The 21,743-nt window shown below is 40.1% G+C and overlaps 1 protein-coding gene across 2 annotated transcripts in view; it reads left to right on the top strand.

Moving 5' to 3' along the window:
* The window catches only part of TTC8 (tetratricopeptide repeat domain 8), a 36,626-nt gene extending 15,112 nt beyond the window's left edge, over window positions 1–21,514 (top strand). For both annotated transcript variants that reach the window (XM_036429285.2, XM_036429278.2), the window contains 9 exons: window positions 1,115–1,159; window positions 5,529–5,614; window positions 10,023–10,110; window positions 12,418–12,528; window positions 15,653–15,792; window positions 17,319–17,493; window positions 17,768–17,890; window positions 20,033–20,116; window positions 20,903–21,514. In XM_036429285.2, the coding sequence (XP_036285178.1) occupies window positions 1,115–1,159; window positions 5,529–5,614; window positions 10,023–10,110; window positions 12,418–12,528; window positions 15,653–15,792; window positions 17,319–17,493; window positions 17,768–17,890; window positions 20,033–20,116; window positions 20,903–21,019 (969 nt within the window). In that variant the 3' untranslated portion in view covers window positions 21,020–21,514. The remainder of the gene's footprint in view (window positions 1–1,114; window positions 1,160–5,528; window positions 5,615–10,022; window positions 10,111–12,417; window positions 12,529–15,652; window positions 15,793–17,318; window positions 17,494–17,767; window positions 17,891–20,032; window positions 20,117–20,902) is intronic.
* Window positions 21,515–21,743: the final 229 nt, after the last annotated feature.

Below are 21,743 nucleotides of genomic sequence, written 5' to 3'. Positions count from 1 at the left end.
AGCAGTCTGTATGGAATACCCGGTTCCCTGCCTTTTCAGCCCTTTACTGGAGGTGCTGTGTCCTAACCAGGAAGTTCATCAGTGAAGGCATTTCCCACAGTTAACTTCTGATGCCTCCAGGACAGACCTGTCTGTGTTACTCGATTTAGACTGAACTAGATTTTGTACTTTTTTAGTGGGTTGCAGAAGTGATGCCAGGTTTTTCTGTCTTTGGTCCCCAACTTGCTTGGCTCCTCAGAACCCACTTCTAATGTTGGCATATTGCTTGGGGTGCCTGTGTGACTCGCCTCCCTGGCACTGTCTCATCTTTTTCATGGCAGGGGTAACACCAAACTGCATTCTGAACTTCTTTTCTTTTTTTCCCCTTTTTCTGTATAACAGAACAAATGGAAGGTTACGTATAGTTTTTTAAAGAAAGACCTTGGCCTGATTTTTTGTTGTTGTTTCCAAGTCTTCTCTGTTAAGAACCTTGATATCTTCCAGGGGTATCAGCCTCTGTGCAAGTGCAAATAATGTTATTGTGGACAGATGCAGTCCTACCAACAGATAATCCAGCAAATGCTTATTTATCCGCATGAGTTGGCTGAAGGATTAAAATAATGGCTCTCAGCCCTGGTTGTCCATTAGAGTCATCTGAATAATAAGCAACTCCCCCTTCCCCACTTTACCCTTAAGCTCTACTCTGTTTTAGAAGAAAGTTCAGATTTTCCTATGTCTAAAGTATTGTTATTAATATCATAATCACTGTATAATATACATAAAATGTGTTAAAAATGGGGTGAATCTGTCATTTTTGGCAGTCCTAGTGTCTTCCCCCCCCCCCCCATTTCTGTCTCTTTCTAGTATGTACAATGTGAAAAAATATTCAGTCATTTGAGCTTTCCAGTTTGTACTCTGTAAAGACAGGAATTAGTTGTAAATAGCCATATTTTGAAATGGGTAATTGTGACAAATGATGGATTGACACATTATTTATAAATCCCAGGCACTTTCGAGTACATTCTTATTCTGGTTCAATCTAGCTGTTGTCACAACTGTCTGAGTTTTGATATAATAATAGAGTGCTTTTGTTAAAATAAAATCTAATGTATTTTTGGCATTTTTTTCTTTGTAGGCTTTGTTTGAGTATATCTTTCATCATGAAAATGATGTTAAGACTGTAAGTTTTGAATTCATGCTTTTTACTTTTATTTTGAGTTTTCTGACTTTAGGGATTTAAATTCTGAAATGTTCTGTTTCCTACCTTTCTTATAAACAGATAGAATTATTAAAGATTGGAGAATTACTAATATTTTCAAACCCTCTGGTTGGACTTTTCCTCTGCTAACCTCCAATACATATATTATACATTACTCTATAGAACGTGAAATTAAACAATTTTTTTTTATTAAAACCGCAAATAATTGGTTCCTCTGTTTTCCCTTTTATTCATTATTTTACTTATCGATTTGTTACTTGATTGGGCTTTTCCTTGAACCAGTAATTATTGAGTGCCTATGCATTGGTACTATTATGTGTGCTAGGAATACTGAGAAAGACAGAATCCCTTTATCTCTTTTTCACTGGTATGGGCTCGCCACATCATAATTCTGTTCTGGATCAGATTGTTCCATTAAAATATTACTTTATTTTTATTTTTAAAAAATATTTTTATTGATTTCAGAGAGCAAGGGAAAGGGAGAGATAGAAACATCAATGATGAGAGAGAATCATTGATCTGTTGCCTCCTGCACACCCCCATCTGGGGATCGAGCCTGCAACCCGGGTATGTGTCCTTGACTGGAATTGATCCGGGGACCCTTCAGTCCGCAGGCTGGCGCTCTACCCTCTGAGCTGAACAAGCTAGGGCTAAAATTATTTTTCCCACAAACGTTATTTTCTGAATGGAAGAAGAATTTAGATAACGAACTAGAAGCATTCTTTTTTTTTTTTTAAATGAATGTTTTGCAACTTGGCTGGGGGAAAAAGGGAATTCTGTTTTCAACATGCTGAAGAAATCAGAGGTGCTTTTATACTGGTTACTTGGGTGGCCTCCAAATTTCTTTGTAAATAAATTATTTCACACAAATTTAAAGAATATTAAATAAGTACTGTAAAATGGTATTTAAATGTCAAGAAAAATCAAGTTGCTCTTCTATGGGAAACTATATTTCTATCTTTGAATTCTTTTTCTTATCCTGTTTTTTTTAAAAATATATTTTATTGATTTTTCTTACAGAGAGGAAGGGAGAGAGATAGAGAGCTAGAAACGTCGATGAGAGAGAAACATCGACCAGCTGCCTCTTGCACACCCCCTACCGGGGAAGTGCCTGCAACCAATGTACATGCCCTTGACCGGAATCGAACCTGGGACCTTTCAGTTCGCAGACCGACGCTCTACCGCTGAGCTAAACCGGTTTCAGCACTGTCTTTGAATTCTTAATACTTTTTCCATTTGTGGGGAAAGCCAATAGTAACAAATCTAAAATGGCATGTGGGTTGGTGATTCTGCATTTGTCTATAGACAGATATGGAGAACACTGTGGATAACTTTAGAGAATATTATGAAGTGATGTTTCAATGTTAAGGAAAAGAAAAGTTGTCCTATGGAAACTGTTTTTTTCTGCCTTGGGGTTTTTAACATCTCCCCTTCCTCTCTCTTTTTGGGGCAATTTGACAGCACTGACAAAATAAAGCTGGTGACTGAGGCGTCTTTATTTCAAATGTTCTTTAATTTCATCATCCTGAAGTTGTCACAACTATAACAATAGTGGAAAGACAACTCTTTTTTTTTAACGTTAGAGTAGGAGCCCTATTAGGAAAGCAATTGGGGTGCTCACTTGGACATTTTCACAAACGTTATGATGTGTAGATCGCTGAAGACTCTGCTTATGGACTTCTATGCATTTACGGTTTTTATTTATGATCTTTTGAGCCTTTAATATTGAGATTCTGTGTTGGTTAAATTATTTAAAGGCCCTTAAATATATATAGTCATTTATTTTTAAAAATTGGAACTTTAGAATGAAGATTGCCAGAGGGGAGGAGTTTGAGGGACTGGGTGAAAAAGTTGAAGGATTTGAGTAGTACAAATTGGTATTACAAAATAGTCATGGGGATGCAAAGTACAGCATAGGGAATAGTCAATGATATTGCAATAACTATATATGGTGCCAGGTGGGTACTGGAAACATTGAAGGAGCACTTTGTAAAGTACATATGACTGTCTAACCACTATGCTATACCTGAAACTAAGGCAAAATAATATAGAATGTAAACTGTAATTTAAAAAAATAAAAAAATTGGGACTTTAGCCGAAACTGGTTTAGCTCAGTGGATAAAATGTCGGCCTGTAGATTGAAAGGTCCCAGGTTCGATTCTGGTCAAGGGCATGTACCTTGGTTGCGGGCACATCCCTGGTAGGGGGTAGGGGGTGTGTAGGAGGCAGCTGGTCGATGTTTCTCTCTTATCGATGTTTCTAGCTCTCTATCCCTCTCCCCTCCTCTCTGTGAAAAATCAATAAAATATATTTTTTTAAAAATTGGGACTTTAAAGAAATAATATAGATTTTGTTACCACTTAAAATTTTTAAATTTTAATAAGGATCTTATTACTATGATAATTTTGTTTGGTGCTTAAGTTATTTTCAACATAAATTAGAAATAAAGAATTGAATTAATTAAATCAATAGATAATTCTTCAGTGTCTCTTACTTAGCACGGCAGCATATCAGAGCCGGAGAGCTGTATAAGAAGGGGTGCCTGTCTTCAGGGAACTTGGGGCCCTTTTGAAATTGTCGCCAATGGTTTTGTCTAGTACAGCCTCAGACTTCATATGAAGAATGATCATTTAAATGTATATTTTTATTCTATATCAATAATTCATATTAATTTTCTTAATTGGGTTAGCACAAACATGGGGATCCTACTTAGGAGGATGTGTTTCAGGGCCGTATGTGAGAGCAAAATCAGTAGCCTGGAATAAGCACCAAGTCTAGTCTTGGAAAGTTAAAAAATATAAAAAAGTTAGAATGACATCCTTATGAAGACAGAAGTCATTAGATTAAACATGAGAGTGAATCTGATCTATTTGCTGGAAGAGATCTTTATAAAGATTAAGTTAAAATTAATATATGCAGATATTTATACCCCTGAATTTAGCTGAATGAAAATATGTTTTTCTACTATTTCCAGGGATAATGCTAATTGAAGGTACACTTTTTCCATCATTTTTTGCTTCCATTTTTATTTCTGATTTGGGGGAAAAAAGAAAAATAAGCATATAAAAGTTATATGTATCGTGTTTTTTAATATCTATAGCTTTCAAGTAGAGGTGTTGATTTTTCAAGTCTATTATAACCCCAGCATAGGGACACCACTTTAAAAAAAATAATTTGCATATTTATTTAAAAGTTTTTCCTGGAGCAAGAGAAGATAGGAAACAAAAAAATGTTATTAGTTTTATAGTAGGAGAGCATTTATTTCTGGCATTTATTTTAGAAAAAGGTTAATATTAAGAAATGGACAATAATATGGGATATATTCTGAGATAATAGAACTGAAAATTGAAGTTCCTTTAACTGAAGTGTTGGCCATCCTTATACTAACACTGTTTAAAGAATAAGTTTTTCAACCTTGAGAGAAAGAACAATAAGTATTACTTTCAGAATTCTCTTTTAACTAATAACCTGAGTTTTTATTCACTAAATATTTGCATGAGCTTCAAATTTTCTATGAGCTGCAAATCTGTGAAAAGATTGATTTGCTTTTCTCTTATCCAAAAGGTTTCCACTTCCTCTATGTAAAATTCTCATTCCTGTTTAGTCGTTTGTTTTTTTGCTTTTTGTTTTGTTTTGCCAGATCTTAAACACTAGAAAGAACAAACTATGATAAAAGACACAAGAGAGATGGGAGAAACACATGTTAAATATGAAAGCAACTAAGGGGATGTTTTTTAGTCTGTAGCAAAGGAAAGTCTGACCTTTAGAGGTATTGGAATGTGAAGTGATATCAGAATATGGAATGAAGATTTTTGAAGATGATCATTACCCAAGTACCCCAGCTTCTTCATGATCCTGTTTTCTAAACCCTTTTCTACCTGCTTCCTTGATTTTTTTCTGTTTCTCTGTGTCTCTATTAAGTGGAGCCTGCGGTTGGACCAGGTTAACACCCTGCAGGCTTGACTGACACTGAATTAGGAGGTGATTTGGATCATTAGACAGTCGATAAATGGTGGGGAGAGGGTGAAAATGTATGGATTTTTAAAATACCACTTTTGTGCCTTGTATATTAAAATTGTATTCAAATATGTTGTACATCTGCTTCCCTTTAAGCAGTGTTTACTTGTCATCTGCTGTCAGCCCTCTGGTCTGGAACTGATTATTTGGGGAAAATTCCTGGGGCCATCTGGAAACAGGAGCAACTTGAGTTGCTGTCTGATTTCTAATGCATGCTTTGATTGATGCAAATTATATGGTTGATTTCATTATTTATTGTTTCTGTTTATTGTTAGAAGAGAAAATCCTAACCTAAAACGACTTGTTTCCCAAGGCCTTGGATCTGGCTGCCCTTTCCACAGAGCATTCTCAGTACAAGGACTGGTGGTGGAAAGTGCAGATTGGAAAGTGTTACTACAGGTAAAATCTGGATTGTTTGGGAAGGGCTTAGGAGTAGCAACATATTTTAGAGTCTCAAACCTGATCATTTTGGGGGTTGGGAGTGGGAGAAAGATTTTTCTCATGAAGAAATATCTTTGGCTTACTTGAGAAAGCATTGACTGAGCAATCACAGGGTGGCACAAAGAACTGACACCTTTAGAATATAATAATTTTAGCCCAGCAGGGATGACTCGGTGTTTGAGCATCGACCTATGAACCAAGAGATCAACCATTCTATCCCCGATCAGATCACTGCCCAGGTTGCGGCTCAATCCCCCAGTGTAGGGTTTGTAGGAGGCAGCTGATTAATGATTCTCTCATGGATGTTTCTATCTCTCCCTCTCACTTCCTCTCTGAAATAAACATCTTATATAATAAAAGGCTAATATGCAAATCCACCAAACAGCGGAATAACTGGTTGGTATGATGCGCACTGACCACCAGGAGGCAGATGCTCAATGCAAGAGCTGCCCCTTGGTGGTCAGTGCACTCCCACAGGAGGAGTGCTGCTCAGCCAGAAGCCCTGAGTCAGGCTCACTGCTGGCGAGTGCAGCAGCGGTGGTGGGAGCCTCTCCTGCCTCTACAGCAGCACTAAGGATGTCCAATTGATGGCTCCCTGTGGTGGGGATTGAGCCTAAACCATCAATTGGACATTCCCTGAGCAGGGAGCGGGCCTAAGACATCAGTTGGACATCCCCTGAGGGCTCCTGGACTGTGAGAGGGCACAGGCTGGACTGAGAGACCTGCCCCCCCACCCTGAGTGCATAGATTTCATGCACCAGGCCTCTAGTGCACACACACACACACACACACACACACACACACACACACACACACACACACTAGAGGCCTGGTGCATGAAACAAGGTAAACTGATTACTGTGACCATTCCTCAGTTCTTTAGTTTTCAGGCAGACACTGTGAGGAAAAGGAACTATATAAAAAGAAGCAAAGAGATGCCTTTTCTTTTAAGACTACTGTCTGTTTAGATATTTCACGTAGAACTCTAAAGTATTTTTTCCTTTTGTTGGGTTGAGGAATCTTTTCTGTTAAAAGGTAATTTTAGATCATTGTAACATTAAACTCATGAATATAGTTTCTGAAACAAGCTTGAAATCTTGAGTGTCTGAGCAAGACTTTCAGAAATCTTTAATAATTAAAGATAAGCACAACTCAGATTCCTTCTGCCATCCATTTAGGATGGCATTTAAATGAGTGTACTTTTTCATACTACCGTTCTCTGTTCCTTAATAGGTTCTCATCTTTATTATGGATATAACATTCACTCATTCATTTCCTCTCATTAGGGAGCTTCTTCCTTTAAATGATAGTTTCTTACAGGCCAGTGGGGAGAGAGGACAGTAGACTACAGAAAGTCCGGTTCCCACTGTGATGGAAGCAGGCGCAGGGGCAGAGGGAACTAGAGAAAGCTAATTCCCACTAGGGAGGCCAAGGATGGACTCCCAGGCGATGGAGCCCCAAACCGACTTCCGTCTTTCTGCTCCTGACCAGTTAGTTTTTCTGGTCCTTCTTCTGCAGTAGCTTTCACAATTGCTCCCTTACTACACAGTCCCACCCATGCCCTCATTCTGGCATTTAGTGTCATTTGTTTGAATTATTACAAGAGCTTCTTGCCCGAATGGTCTACTTCTATTTTTTTCTTTTTTTTCTTTTTTTTTTTTTTTTGGCCTCAAGTAGTCTTTCCTACTGTCGATGTACTGTTGTGAAGCACAGCTCTTGTTGGCTGCTTTGGCTAACATGCATTACCTTTAGAATGAAGTCTGGGTTTTAGGGGTGGTACCCCAGGTCTTGTCTTAGGCTGCATGTTTGCCCGCATCTCTCACTTCTCCCATTCCTCACTGTGTCCACGTTTTCAGCTAAGCCAGGACAACTTGGCATCCCCCCACCATGCTCTGCACTCGCTCGTCTGTGCGCTTATTCTGACAGTTTGCTTCTGTCTGAAATGTCCCCTCACCCCCACCTCACCTTGTCGGGCAAAATCTTGTTCTGTTGCTTCCTGCCTGAAACTACCTTGGTTCACTCCTCCTCTGAGCTCTCCAGGCATCTTTTGTTCTCATTGCCACGAAACCAAGTTTACCTGTGAGCATATTTTATTTCAGCCTTTATTGGTGCCTTTGGGACATGGTTGTTATCTTCACTTTTGTGTCTTCTTGCCATCAGGAACTGAGCATGCAGTTGGTGCTTGATGATTATTGAATTAAATGACAGAGAAAACGTTGGCAGTTGGTGGGGATTACCTATCTCTGGACTCTGACTCTGATATTGGCCTGTGTTCATGAATATGACTGATGTTTTCATTATACTTGCTGTGTACATGGCCCACCCATTTCCTTTGCACACGAACCCAGGACGTACATTCCTTTTGCTAGTACTAGGAGAAATGAGCTCTTAAGGGTGCAGTAATAAAAGACTTCCTTTTCTTTGGTTTCTGGGTATTTCAGTATCTCTGATTGCTTTGGTTTTTAATTGGTTTATCTTTCCATCTCCTTGAGTGTGTGTTTTGGTTTTTTTTTTAAAAGATAATTCTGTTTTCATATTTTTGTTTATATGTGTCTTTTTGCTGTAATCCCTTTTCAATCATTTTTGGAAAGAGACAATTTACTAAATAAAAATATACAGACCCACCCTAACCAGTTGGCTCAGTGGATAGAGCGTTGGCCTGTGGACTGATAGGTCCCAGGTTCGATTCTGGTCAAGGGCATGTACCTTGGTTGCGGACACATCAATAGGAGGTGTGCAGGAGGGTGCTGATCGATGTTTCTCTCTCATTGATGTTTCTTTCTTCCTTCCTTCCTTCCTTCCTTCCTTCCTTCCTTCCTTCCTTCCTTCCTTCCTTCCTTCCTTCCTTCCTTTCTTTCTTTCTTTTAATATATTTCATTGATTTTGTACAGAGAGGAAGGGAGAGAGATAGAGAGCTAGAAACATCGATGAGAGAGAATCATCGATCAGCTGCCTCTTGCACACCTCCTACTGGGGATATGCCCGCAACCAAGGTACATGCCCTTGACCGGAATCGAACCCAGGACCCTTCAGTCCCCAAGCCGACGCTCTATCCATTAAGCCAAACCGGTTTCGGCTCTTGATCTTTCTAACTCTCTATCCCTCTCCCTTCCTTTCTGAAGAAAAAAAAAAAATCAATAAAATATAAAATAAATAAAAGTAAATTAAAAATAAAAATACATAGACTCTCATGAATAATGAGGTGTTCATGGAAGTCAGTGATGAACTTCAGCGGCGTGTTTCAGACTTGCACGTTTAGTTCAAGTTATGCACATAAATATGCTGTTTTCCAGAACTTTTAGTGTCTTTGGTAAAATTTTATAACTACTCCTTGTAAAAGTTGTGAAATCTTTGAGAAGGTGGGGGCTTCTGTTATATCATATATCCTCTAACTTTAGGCCAGTTTTTGGGGGGTTCACTTTTCACCACTTTAATCCTGTGTCTTCCAATAGCTATTGGGGTAGAGCCAATGCTTGAGGCTTAGGTTAGGAAAGAGATCAGAGCTATTTTTTCTAGCCTTTAAGTGAAAGTAGCACAGTGGAACATATTGTGTGTTGTTCTGACTTTATCTTACAAAATAAAATTATATTAAATAATATTAAAGTGCCTAAGGAGCTCTTAGAAGTCGGGGGAGGGGGCGGTAGAGGGGAGGAGTAGTTATAAGAAAGGCCAACAAACCTATTAAAGACAGGCTGAGTATGCTGTAATGATTGAGTTAGTGGTAACAAAATGTTTCCTGGGTAGAAGAGGTGGGTCTGATACCAGGACAGTTACAGTTAGGCAAGGAACAAATCTCCCAGTGGTAGGCTAGGACAGTCAACATTGGACACCAAAAACAGGAAAAGAAAATGTTTCTAGAATAACAAAATGGTATAGCTATCAACTCAAGTGGCAATTACTCCTTACATCAAAATTGTTTCAAAATGGTTTTAAAATTGGGATTTTTGCCTCAGAGGAAATGCTGTTTTCTAAGAAACGGCACCCTTTAGTTCTTCCAGTAAAACAGAGACTCTAAGCATTTATCCAGGTCGCTTGCCATGGTCCTGCGGATCATAAGCTCTCTGGGCCCAGAACCCGTCTGACCGGGCTCACCAGCAGCTGTCGGTCCTGCTGTGCCCAGACTGCAGCAGACTCTGCACAGCGTTTGAGGATTAGATAGACAGTAAATAAAGGAACTAGACTGTGTTTTACTAAACTATATAAACTACATGTTAATATTAATATGTGTGTGTGTGGGCATTACCTTCTTTTTACGTGCTTACTCTTATAGATGTAATTTGTCTCTATCCATATCCTTGGGGTATGAGTGCGTAGTAGAGTATTTATTTTTAAGGAGCATGCCTAATTTTTTAATGGCTTTTCTTAGGTTAGGAATGTATCGTGAAGCAGAAAAGCAGTTTAAATCGGCGCTGAAGCAGCAGGAAATGGTAGATACATTTCTCTACCTGGCAAAAGTAAGTGTTCCTCATCTGAGTGGAATCTGCCTCCTCAGAACTGTGCACATTCTGCCAGCACCTGGGGAGAGTTGCTAGTTTCTTCAGGAATATTTTGCCAAGCTAGTGTCTTCAGACTTAACTTATTTTTCTTTTTAGCAAGGGAAAATGTGAGACCACATAGAGAAGAACCATTTCAGGAGAAATTGATGGATAATAAGAAAACCCCTTTGAAAGATTGCCCATTAGAGCAGAAGAAAATATCACGAGCTTACCATCCCTATGGGTGCAGGCTCCATAGAGGCCCTCACCTCCCCTCCTTTTTTTTTTTTTTTTTTTTTAACAACACACTGTGTCCCACCCAAGCAGACTGTGCAGAGCAGGGGCGGTTCTAATATAGGTCCTTTACTTCCTGGCTCTGCTGTAATAACAAAAACAATATTTCCCACGTGTGGGCCACCTACTCAGTGTAAGGAATTGTATCTGGTCTGTTCCATAGGCATTTAATTTAACCCTTAGAGCAACTCCACAAGGCAGGTTTCAGTATTTCCTTTGTGCTCTGAAGGAAAAGGAAGTCTGGGAGGGTCAGTGAGATTTCGGGGTCACCTGGCTGTTAGAGCCAGCATGCAGGCCCAGAGCTTTCTGATTCTGGAGCCTACCCACTGCCTCATGGTCCCACCCACAGCCACGGCGGAAGTGAGGGCACACCTAGAATCTCAGGATTGGGGTAAAGTTACTTCTTGACCCTCACCAAGGCTACTTTGAATGAAACATTTGATGAATTGGTGGTTATGATGTCACCGTGCTGAATCCTCTTAAGAATTTTTTCAGTTGAAAAGTGTGGTGAAGGAGGTTGAAAAGAAGATGAGATATACATGATGGTGCTACCCCTCGTAAATAGGCATTAAACGTTAGCATACTGAAAAAGCAAATGAAAGCTGTGTTATGAACTTAGTGTGCTCATCTTAGTGCATGTACAGTGGTTCCAAACACGTTTGAACTGTTTGGTACCTAAACCTACTGCATCTTATATAATAAACTTCAACTCTTAAAGAAGTTTCTAAGACTCACAGTAGACAAATTTTTCTGACAGCTTGAAATTAAAATTCAGATCATACTATCTTGTTGATAACCACTCACCATGTGGTTAAGAAATGTACTTTTAATTTTAACTATTGTTAACTATCTGGTCTGACTTATTTTTCCATAAATTAATTTGTTTAAATCCATTGTCTACATGACTGTATAGAGGTAAAATTTAATTATTTTTTAAATATATGAAAGAATGATTGTTAGCTGATAGGGATCAGCAGATTTTAGGAACAGAATTATTATAATTCTAGATGGTTAATTTAAAAATAATTATTCAATATTTTATATTATTTAGCATATTAAATTATATAATTCATTATATTTTAAAAAGAAGTTTAAAAAATATATAAGGTAAAAGTTGAAAAAATTTCACCCATACTTTCTCTCTAGTCTTATATTTTGGTAATAAACACTGTGAACAGTTTTCTGTGTATCTACTTGGGCCTCTTCAAAGCACAAACTATCTTTGGAGGAAGAAATGGAGGACCCATGGTCATGAAGAAAAAAAGCCCGAATCTTATGTTTCTATTCACAAAATAATTCTCTAATTTAGAGATTTCTTTTAAATATGTGGGTTATTCATGCTAATATCCTGATTGCTAATTAAGTGAAAGCCATCAAGTGCCAATTCTTTCAACATTTTGACCACACTCTTCACAAATCTGTTTCCCCTCTATTTTTTTTTTAAATTATTAAGGTATTACATATGTGTGCTTATTTCCCTTATTGTCCACCCCCCGCCACCCCTTGTTCATGCCCTCACTCGCTGCTGTCTGTGTCCATTGGTTATGCTAATATGCATGCATGTAAGCCTGAGGGTCCTTTTCCAAAACCACCGTGTCCACAAGCTCTCCCTGCTGCTCTTTCTCAGCGCCTGTTCCCGACTTTCTCCTGTGTCTTCAACTTTAGTCTCACAATTGATTCTTTTGGCCAACCTGTAGACATAGTCATGTCTTCTGTGCTAAAAAGTGTTTCCCTTGATCCTTGTCTACTCACTGCTCAGCCTTTGTGACAATAAGCATTTGCTCATTTATTCATTGAAGGAATAAATGAGTGAATGCTTCATATACAACCTGTGGAGGTAAAATGATAACATCATTATTGGAAATCCTACACAGTTTTTACTATAATATATAGGAGATAATTTGTTACTAAGTAATTATGTAACAAATTGTCATAACAAATACTATATTATTTTAAGAACTGTACTTTTACTGAAATGTATCTTGGTTTCAGGTTTACACCTCATTGGATCAACCTGTGACTGCTTTAAACCTTTTCAAACAAGGCTTAGAAAAGTTTCCAGGAGAAGTAGCCCTACTTTGTGGAATTGCCAGGATCTACGAGGTGAAGTTCATAGTATTCAAAAAGTTGATGTAAACTTGAGGTTATATGCTTCTTAAGTAAGCCCATTGTCCTGTGGGGTCCTAGCAAGGAGAACAATTCATAAAACCAGGACTGCTGGCCTGTAGTTTATCAACAGAGTAAGAGATTTTAGTGGATGCATTTAGTAAAGCTGACTTTTTCTTAAGCAATATTTCAAACATACATAAATGTATGGAGAATGGTATGAAATAGGGATTTAAATTAGTTTCTATAGCTTGCTAGTTGTCCCAGTACATTTATTGTACATTTATGGACCTTTTCCTAAGGTCTCTAATGCCACTATAATTTTTTTTCTATGTAGGGTAGACATGATTTGGGGCCTTCTATTTCGTTCTGTTGGTCTGTTTGTCTAACCTTATGCCAATATTATACCATCTTAATTACTGTGGTTTTATAAAACTTGCGATTTAGTAGGGCACTTTGTTCATCATTATCAGGACTTTGCTTACTTTTTATAAATTTTAGCAGTCATGTTGTCAAATTCCATGAAAAGTCCCATTGAGATATCCTTCCTGCTGCTTAATTACTTAAGCTTTACAATAATTCCCCAGACCTGTTCTTCACAATTGGTTATTCTTGGCCCTTTGCTCTCCCATATTGATTTTAGGACTGACCTGTCAAGAACCATTAAAAATAACTGCAGGGATAGTGATTGGACTTGAGTTGAATACAAGAGTGAGGGGGTGGGGTGGGCTGCCTCTCCCCCACTCTCAATATGTCTCCTTTCATTTTGATCTCTTTTATTTTACAGCACATACTTTGTAATTATCTCTTAAAGATGTTTTGTTGGGGGTCTCCCAAACCACCCTGAAGTTGGGCGATTTATTAGAAAGACCTAAAGCAAAGGGTAGAGGCACCTGGGGCAGAGTTCAGAGGAAAGCAGGCATGAGCTTCCAAAAGTCCTCCCCCTGTGGACTCACCCAGGACACACCTCATTCTTTCAGCCACAGGCTATGACCACGTGTGCCAAGCAGTGTCTATCAGGGAAGCACATTGGAGACTTGGTGCACAAGGTTATTACTAGGGGCTGGTCATATAGGCACCCTCTGCCTATCACGTACCCAAATCCCAGACTCCCAAAAGTCAAGCACTGTTCAGCAAAAATGACATTGCTTGCACAGTGTAAGTGAGGTGAGCCGCTCTTATCATTTGGGAAAGTTTTATATCAGTGTAGGGAACTAGCAAAGTTCTGAGATGCTGCCCAGGGGCCAACCTTGTAAGCCAGCCTTTCTAGGAATAACAGTCTCAGACCTGCTATTGATAGTTAACTTTTTCTGCACAGATGTATTCCTGCGTATAACTATGAATGGGATCCTTTTTTTCTATTGTATTTTCTGTTTGATTATTTCTGGTTAGTAGGAATGCATTAATTTTTAAAAGTAGATTTGATACTAGCAACCTGGCTAAATACTCTTTAAATTTTAATTCATTATCCACAGTTTCTCTTAAAATTTCTAAGTAATAAAATAATCATCAGCTACAAATAGTTTCATTTCTTCAATTATTCTACCAATCTAAAAAATATCTTATTGTTTAGGACTTCCAATATAGTATTTAATAGAAGCACCTCTGTTCTCTTTTAAATGCCCTGAAATGCTAGTTACGATATTGTAAAAATTATTTTGTTAAAAAAAAGTGGAAAATATTAATCGTTTCTATATCTGGGGAGTAGTATATGAATGATTTTTATTTTTGGTTTTACAGTTTCAGTATTTTCCAGATTTTTTGTAACGAACATGCATCACTTTAAAAAAAGAAAAACAGTAGTATTTTTGAATTATATGGAAAGGTGGTTTTTCTTTTTGAAATATAGTTTTGATAGACATGTAAATAGAGAACTTTGATCATTCCATAAAAATTCTCTATCTCTGTATCTCTACGTGTGTGACTCCACATTGAACAGAATTTTGACCAAGAAGCTTGGGGAGGAGGGGAAATAAACTGGGCTGTGAACCCAGTGGCATTCGTGCATAGGGTCGCGATCCTGATGCTCTTGCACCTTCCTGCTCTGCCTTCTCACATCCCAGTCCTTCTGCCGGTCTTCCTTAGGCAGGAAGTGCTGGCAGAGAGACATAGAGAACACGGGCACCTCTAGCCTGTGGTTGCTGGTCAGAGTTCCCTCCATGCCTCTGTGATAGTCACTGGGGCCATGCCTGTGATAGGGCGCAGGCCCTTTAACCAGCTACCTTCGTCCTTGCCCTGCTTCGCGGTGGCCAGGAGTTGGAGGAACCTATCCTGTTAAGAGTGCCCAGGGGAGGTTTGTGAGGAAAGGAGAATTTCACTTCACATTCAGAGGAAGGCAGATGTCGAGAGGAAAGGTCTTCATGGGGACAGTGCCATGCACACGTAAGGCGATGAGGACTAGGCACAGACCTGAGCTGGTCGGATGCAGCATTCCCCTTGAATTCATTTCCCTTGGCGCATAGTTTATGGCACAAAGATTTCCAGCGTGTCCTTTTTCTCTTGAGTGACAATGACTTTGGCGTTCACTAGTGAAGTTGGTCCTAGCACCGCAGCCTACACTGCACGGGCCGGCAGAGATGTTTTGTACGAACAGCAAATGTGCTCAGGTCTCAGCCGCTCCCTCCACCCAGGCCTGTGCTCACGGCACCCCCTCCGCAGCCCTTCTGCATCAGCACCCTCCCGTCTCCTCACCCTGCTCTGTTTTTCTCTCCATCCCTGGCCTTGCCCGACATCACATCACATGTGTGGTCATTTGTTGATCTTCTACCGGATGCAGCCTCCTTAAGGATAGCAACTTTATCTTTTTGGTTTATATTGTGTCTCCAGGGCCTAGAACAGTTTGGTAGGTTCTTAATAAATATTTACCGAATGAGAGAATGTAAACCAGTCAGAAAGTAATGTCTTGGCAATATCAGTCAGTGATTGCTCTTCTGCCCTGACTGGTTTAGCTCAGTGGATAGAGTGTCAGCCTGCAGACTGAAGGGTCCCAGGAGGCAGCTGATCGATGTTTCTCTCTCATCGTTGTTTCTAGCTCTCTATCCCTCTCCCTTTCTCTCTGTAAAAAAAAAATCAGTAAAAATATATTTTTAAAATTATTGTCTTCTGTCTTGATGGCGAATAGGAAATGAACAATATCTCATCAGCCTCTGAATACTACAAAGAAGTTTTGAAACAGGACAACACTCACATGGAGGCCATTGCATGCATTGGGAGCAACCACTTTTATTCTGATCAACCAGAAGTCGCTCTCCGCTTCTACAGGTGAGCTCTCCCTTCAGTTTGTGAGACTCCTTTCCTGTGGAATATTGGTGAGACAGTAATAAAGAGGGAATGTAGAGAAATAGTGGATAAGCCATGTCTTTATGAGACTAGAAACTCCCAACACCCAGATGTTTTGTGTTTTTTTTTAAATATATTTTATTGATTTTTTTATAGAAAGGAAGGGAGAGAGCGAGAGCTAGAAACATCGATGAGAGAGAAACATCGACCAGCTGCCTCCTGCACACCCCCTACTGGGGATGTGCCTCCAACCAAGGTACATGCCCTTGACCGGAATCAAACCTGGGATCCTTCAGTCTGCAGGCTGACGCTCTATTCACTGAGCCAAACTGGTTTTGGCCACCCAGGTGTATTATGAGCATTAAAAGTGACCTCTAAAAATTTGGAAACGCACAGATATTTGGCACCTTGTAGAAACACACCCCAATAATCACTTGTGTGTTTAACCCTCTGGCACTGTACAAATTAGTCATTTTGTCATTAATCAGTAACAGTTCTATGGCTGCTGGAAGCACCTTCCTCTCACCATCTCTGCCTTCGTTCATACCTCTCTGTGTATGTAACAACCTGGAAGCTGAGATGGGGGTGAGATTTGCAAAGAGAAGCAGCCCCCAGGTCCTGAGCCCCAATTGGGTCCTGAAACAGCATCCCCTGTTCTGTGAAGCATTGTCAACTTCTGTCCAAAAAACTTTTCAGTCTAAATGAATTCTGTTCTCTGTTGTTTTTTTTTTGTTGTTTTTTTTTCCCCACAGACTTATTTTATCCCGCAGCTTGTTTCTGATGAATTTTTAAATTTCGATTTCCTCTTCAGCCCTTAGGTAATATAAAAGGTGGTAACTGGCAAGAGTTCTTCCCAGATACATATAAGCGATAATATCGATGCTGTCTGTTCTCCTGCCCCCATGGGTTCCTCAGGGCAGCTGAGCTGGATTTCATCTGCTTATTTGAGCTCTTGTCCTTTGCCTGTGGGATTAATGATGCTTAGAAGCAAATGGGCTTCCTGAGCTGTCGCGGTCTTGTCTTCCTCAGTGGGAGCCCATTGGTCGGTAGATGCAGCTAAACTACAAAATACTCATCGCCAAAACCAGGACCCAACTCAGCTGAAAACGTGGAAGTAAATGCTAAACATCCTCACATTAGATCAGGATGTTTAGGAGCTGACCTATGGGTACGAAAGCATTATGGCGCAAAAATGTGTGGGTTTCACTTTACGTGACTATTTTTATCTTATTTTGATTCTCTAACCAAGCTTTTTGGAGGGGAAAAACTTAGATAAGTTGTCTGACTTTGCCTCTGGACACATTTCCCATAACGGGTACCATTAAAAAAGGCATGCTTCTGTATTTGCTTTAACATTTTTTTTTTTCATCGACTGCAATACTTTTTACTTCTATTTGGGGGTGTTAAAATTATAAAATAAATTCACTTCTAACTTTGTAAAAAATGCATCTGTGTGAACATTTGTAAAGTTGGCCTGACGCCAAAATATGTCTTCTCGCCTCACACAGGCGCCTCCTGCAAATGGGGGTTTATAACTGCCAGCTCTTCAACAACCTGGGGCTCTGCTGCTTCTATGCCCAGCAGTACGACATGACCCTGACCTCATTCGAACGTGCCCTTTCTCTGGCTGAGAACGAAGAAGAGACGGCTGACGTCTGGTACAACCTGGGACATATAGCTGTGGTATGTCGTTCCTCTCACACAACTTCTGTCGTAGAAAAGGTGGTGCAGCCTGAAGGCCTTTTCAGGAATTGTGAATCCGGGCTCGGCAACAGTCTTAGGTGGCAATGTAGAGACTTCTAAGAGTCACCACACTCCCTTTATATTCCCGAGTTAAATCCTCTCACGTACAATTCCCCGTTTGACTCCCATGATCGGCACTCTTGCTCAGACCGGAGGAGGTGGCGGGAGGAAGCGTGTGGGTCGGGGTGTGTGGACACGCGTGTCTCTTTTGCAGGGAGTGGGAGACACGAGCCTGGCCCACCAGTGCTTCAGGCTGGCTCTGGTCAACAACAACCACCACGCCGAGGCCTACAACAACCTGGCCGTGCTGGAGATGCGGAAGGGCCATGTGGAACAGGTCAGCGCCCTGCCCTGCACAGCGGACAGGCCACTGTCTCCCAGGAAAAGCTGTCCCGGCAGCACCTCCACAGGCTGACATTTAACCGGGAGCTGGGTTTGAATCCCAGCCTGTCACACGTTAGTGATGTGACCTGGCACGAGTCACTAGCACCTGGTTTATCAGGACAGATCTGCAGCCCCAGTGTTCCCTGTCTCAGGGGAATGTTGCACCTTTACAGTCCCCACCCACCCAGGAGCTGCTCAAGCCAGAGTCCTGGGGGCACCCTGGAAACCTCTTGTTCAGACTGCCTCTCCTGCCACCCATGTCCCCAGCAGGGTCCACCAGCCCTTGTCAGGCCGACCTCCAAGCCTCGTCCCGGACCCGGCCACCTTCCTCCCCCCCCCCCCCCCCCCCCCCCTCCTGCTCTCACCTCCTGCCTGGACCAATACAAGAGTCTCCTGGCTGCTCTTTCTGTTTTCAAGTCAGCAAGCGAGTGTGCCCTCTAAGAAGTCTTCCTCAGGACAGCCGCAGGGATTTTTAAACAGCAAACAAGGTTACTTTATTACTACTTCGCTGAGCATCCTTCAGCGGCTTTCTCTTCTCATCGGAAATAAAACCTGGACTGAACCCTTGGCCTAGGAGGCCCATGGAACGTGGCCTCTGGCTCCCTCTCAGACACACCTTTGCCAAATGCACAGTCTCCTCTTTCCACGGCTTCGCTTTCTTTGGTTTTAGCTACTCGCGCTCAACCATGGTCCTAAAATGTCAAATGGGAAATTCCAGGAATAACAACTTATGAGTCTTTAAAAAAAAAAAAAAAAAAAAAAAAAAAAAATATATATATATATATATATATATATATATATATTTTTTTTTATTTTTAATTTTTTACAGAGAGGAAGAGAGAGAGATAGTTAGAAACATCGATGAGTGAGAAACATCTATCAGCTGCCTCCTGCACCCCCCCCCTCCCCCAATGGGGATGTGCCCGCAACCAAGGTACATGCCCTTGACTGGAATCGAACCCGGGACCCTTCAGTCCTCAGGCCGATGTTCTAGCCACTGAGCCAAACTGGTTTCGGCAACAACTTATGAATCTTAAATTGAGCACCATCCTGAGTGCGATCCCTCTCCATCCTGCCCAGGGCGGGAATCATCCCTCTGTCTAGTTTATCCACGCTGCACATCAGTCACTGCACATCAGTCACTTAGCTGTCTCAGTTATCAGATTGGTTATGAGAGAGAGAGAGAGAGAGAGAGAGAGAGAACATTTACATAATGTATATTGTCATAGTTCTATCTTACTAGTGTTGTTAATCTCTTATTGTGCCTAATTTATAAATTAAACTATCATCAATATGAATGAATAAGAAAAACATAGAATGTACAGGGTTTGGTACTATCCCTGGTTTCAGGCATCCATCCACTGGGGGTCTTGGAGCGTTTCCCCGTGGATGAGGGAGGACCATTGTACACCTTTCACATTGGCTTCTGGGCACGTTAGTTGCCTTGCTGCTCTGCAGACACGCAGGGACTATCCTTACTTTAGGACCTTCGGAAAGTTCTTGCCGATTTTGCAGGGATTTTTCTTTTTGTCACCGGGGTCTCAGCTTCGTCCCCTTTTTAGAAAGGCCATCTCGCACCTCAGTGTCCAGTACACCTTCAGGCACTGGCAGCAGAATGATAAACTGTTTGCTCACTGCCACCCAGAACAGAGTGTGGAGCTTTGACATTTTCTGTGGCATTTAGGTGTGTTTGTTGTATTAGAGAACAGATCATTAGGAGCCCACTAACTCAGTCAACAGCAACACATACTGGATTAACAAGACTTATTATTATTTTTTGCATTGAGAGGATTATATTTTGAGTTGTCATTTAGAAGAACAGTGTTTCTCAAATAACTAAATCTATTCTAAGTTTTCAGTTCCCTTATTTTTTCATATTTTGAAACATTTTAGTATTAATCTAGTTTTGGAAAACATAAGTAGTTAGTATATTAGTAAGTTGTATTTCATAAGGAATGCCATCTGTATTTATTGCATCATGTTTACTAAGGTCCTATCCTGGTTAAAAGATTCTTTACAAAAAAAAAAAAATCATAAATATAGTGCTACCATCTGCTCAGATACCTTTGGTTTTTCTTTTCTTTTCTTTCCATAGGCAAGAGCGCTGTTGCAAACTGCATCATCTTTAGCACCCCACTTGTATGAACCGCATTTTAATTTTGCAACAATCTCTGATAAGGTATTCTCTTTTTACAGCAACTTGGTTTTTAAAAAATACAGATAAATAAGGGCATTCTAACCATAACTTCCTGAAAGAAATGATTTTTTAAACACAATTATTATTTACACATATGTCTTCCCTTAAGGAACAGTGTAATACACTTTAAAGAACGTTATCACCAAATATTGCCTAAACTTAATACCATTATGGGTTGCAGAAGAATTATTTTACATTTTAAGATATGACATTTAATCATTAAAAATATACTCATTAAGGAACTGCTGGGTTTGAGAAGGATTCAGTAATTGGCATGGAAATCTACACTAATAAAAGAGAAACATGCAAATTGACCATCCCTCCACTATGTCCACCAGCCTATCAGGAGTGAGTATGCAAATTAACCCCCAAAAAGATGGTGATTAATTTGCATATGCAGGCACAGAGCGAAGACTGAAGATAGTGGAGGAGGAAGCCAAGCTCTGCAGAAGGGAGTGAAGCGGCAGAGAAGGGAGGAAGCGAGGCAGTGGAGGAGGGAGCTTCACTCCTGCTGCAGGAAGCCCTATTCTTGCAGGAATCTTTCTGCAACGGGCCTCTAGTCATTTATATAATTGTTTATTTCCCTTTTTTCATCTTTTTTCAAGTCAGAATTGTTATCTAGGTGAAAGAATTCTAAATTCCAAATAGCATAATCAAGCAATTTACCCTTAGAAATCCCTTGAGTTTGGACTAGTATGTCTTGTTTTGAATCCCGTACTCATTTTTTGGGAAGTTTTATTCTGTGGTTTTATCCTGGTCTTTTTGCAGATTGGAGATCTACAGAGAAGCTATATTGCTGCTCGAAAGTCTGAGGCCGCATTTCCAGATCACGTGGACACCCAGCACTTAATTAAACAGCTAAAGCAGCACTTTGCTACGCTCTGATTGTTCCTGAGACCAAGTGTATTTTTACAATGGGCGTTACATAAGGAAGGAAGTAGTGTGTTTATTTACATGTGTAATACCAATCTGTGCTTGATATTAGTGAAGATGACATGAGGGAGTTTAAACAAGAATGTAAATTAAAACTTGTATAATAACTTTGTAATATTACAAAAGCAGGATTTCAGCATTTGTAAGTAGATCATGAAGCCTTCTCCCACATTATATAGTGGATGTTTATAATGTTTATAAAATGTTTTCATGAATTTCCTCAAAGTTTTATTAATGCACATTTTTACTGTTCTTAAGCTTGCCATTAGCTATCATGTAGCTAAAGAGGTCTGAAATTTGCCTTTAAAATTACACTTTTGTGGCTAAAAGTGTATACATTTACTCTTATTAGAGATTTCTTTAAAGTATTTACCAGATACTTTGTGAGAGACTCTACCTTTCTTATACATTATGCTTTAAAATAAACCAGTGTGTAAAACACCATCATTCTGTTATTTTTCATGAGATCTTATTTCAGGGAGCTCAGATAAAAACACTTCCGGAAGTCAGTATTCTTAGAAATCAAGTCATCATTTTAATTTTATTTGAAATAATGCACCACCAAGTTGGTTTTGTTCCTGAGAAGCTATTTTTGGGCTGTCACACTGTTCGTGTCAGAACATGAGGGTTAGAGATGGGGTCACAGGCCAGGAGTCCCACCTGTGCTCAGCCCCGG

This window comes from Pipistrellus kuhlii, unplaced genomic scaffold, assembly GCF_014108245.1.
Source record: "Pipistrellus kuhlii isolate mPipKuh1 unplaced genomic scaffold, mPipKuh1.p scaffold_m20_p_1, whole genome shotgun sequence".
Taxonomy (NCBI): Eukaryota; Metazoa; Chordata; class Mammalia; order Chiroptera; family Vespertilionidae; genus Pipistrellus; species Pipistrellus kuhlii.
This window is presented reverse-complemented; position numbering and strand designations above follow the sequence as displayed.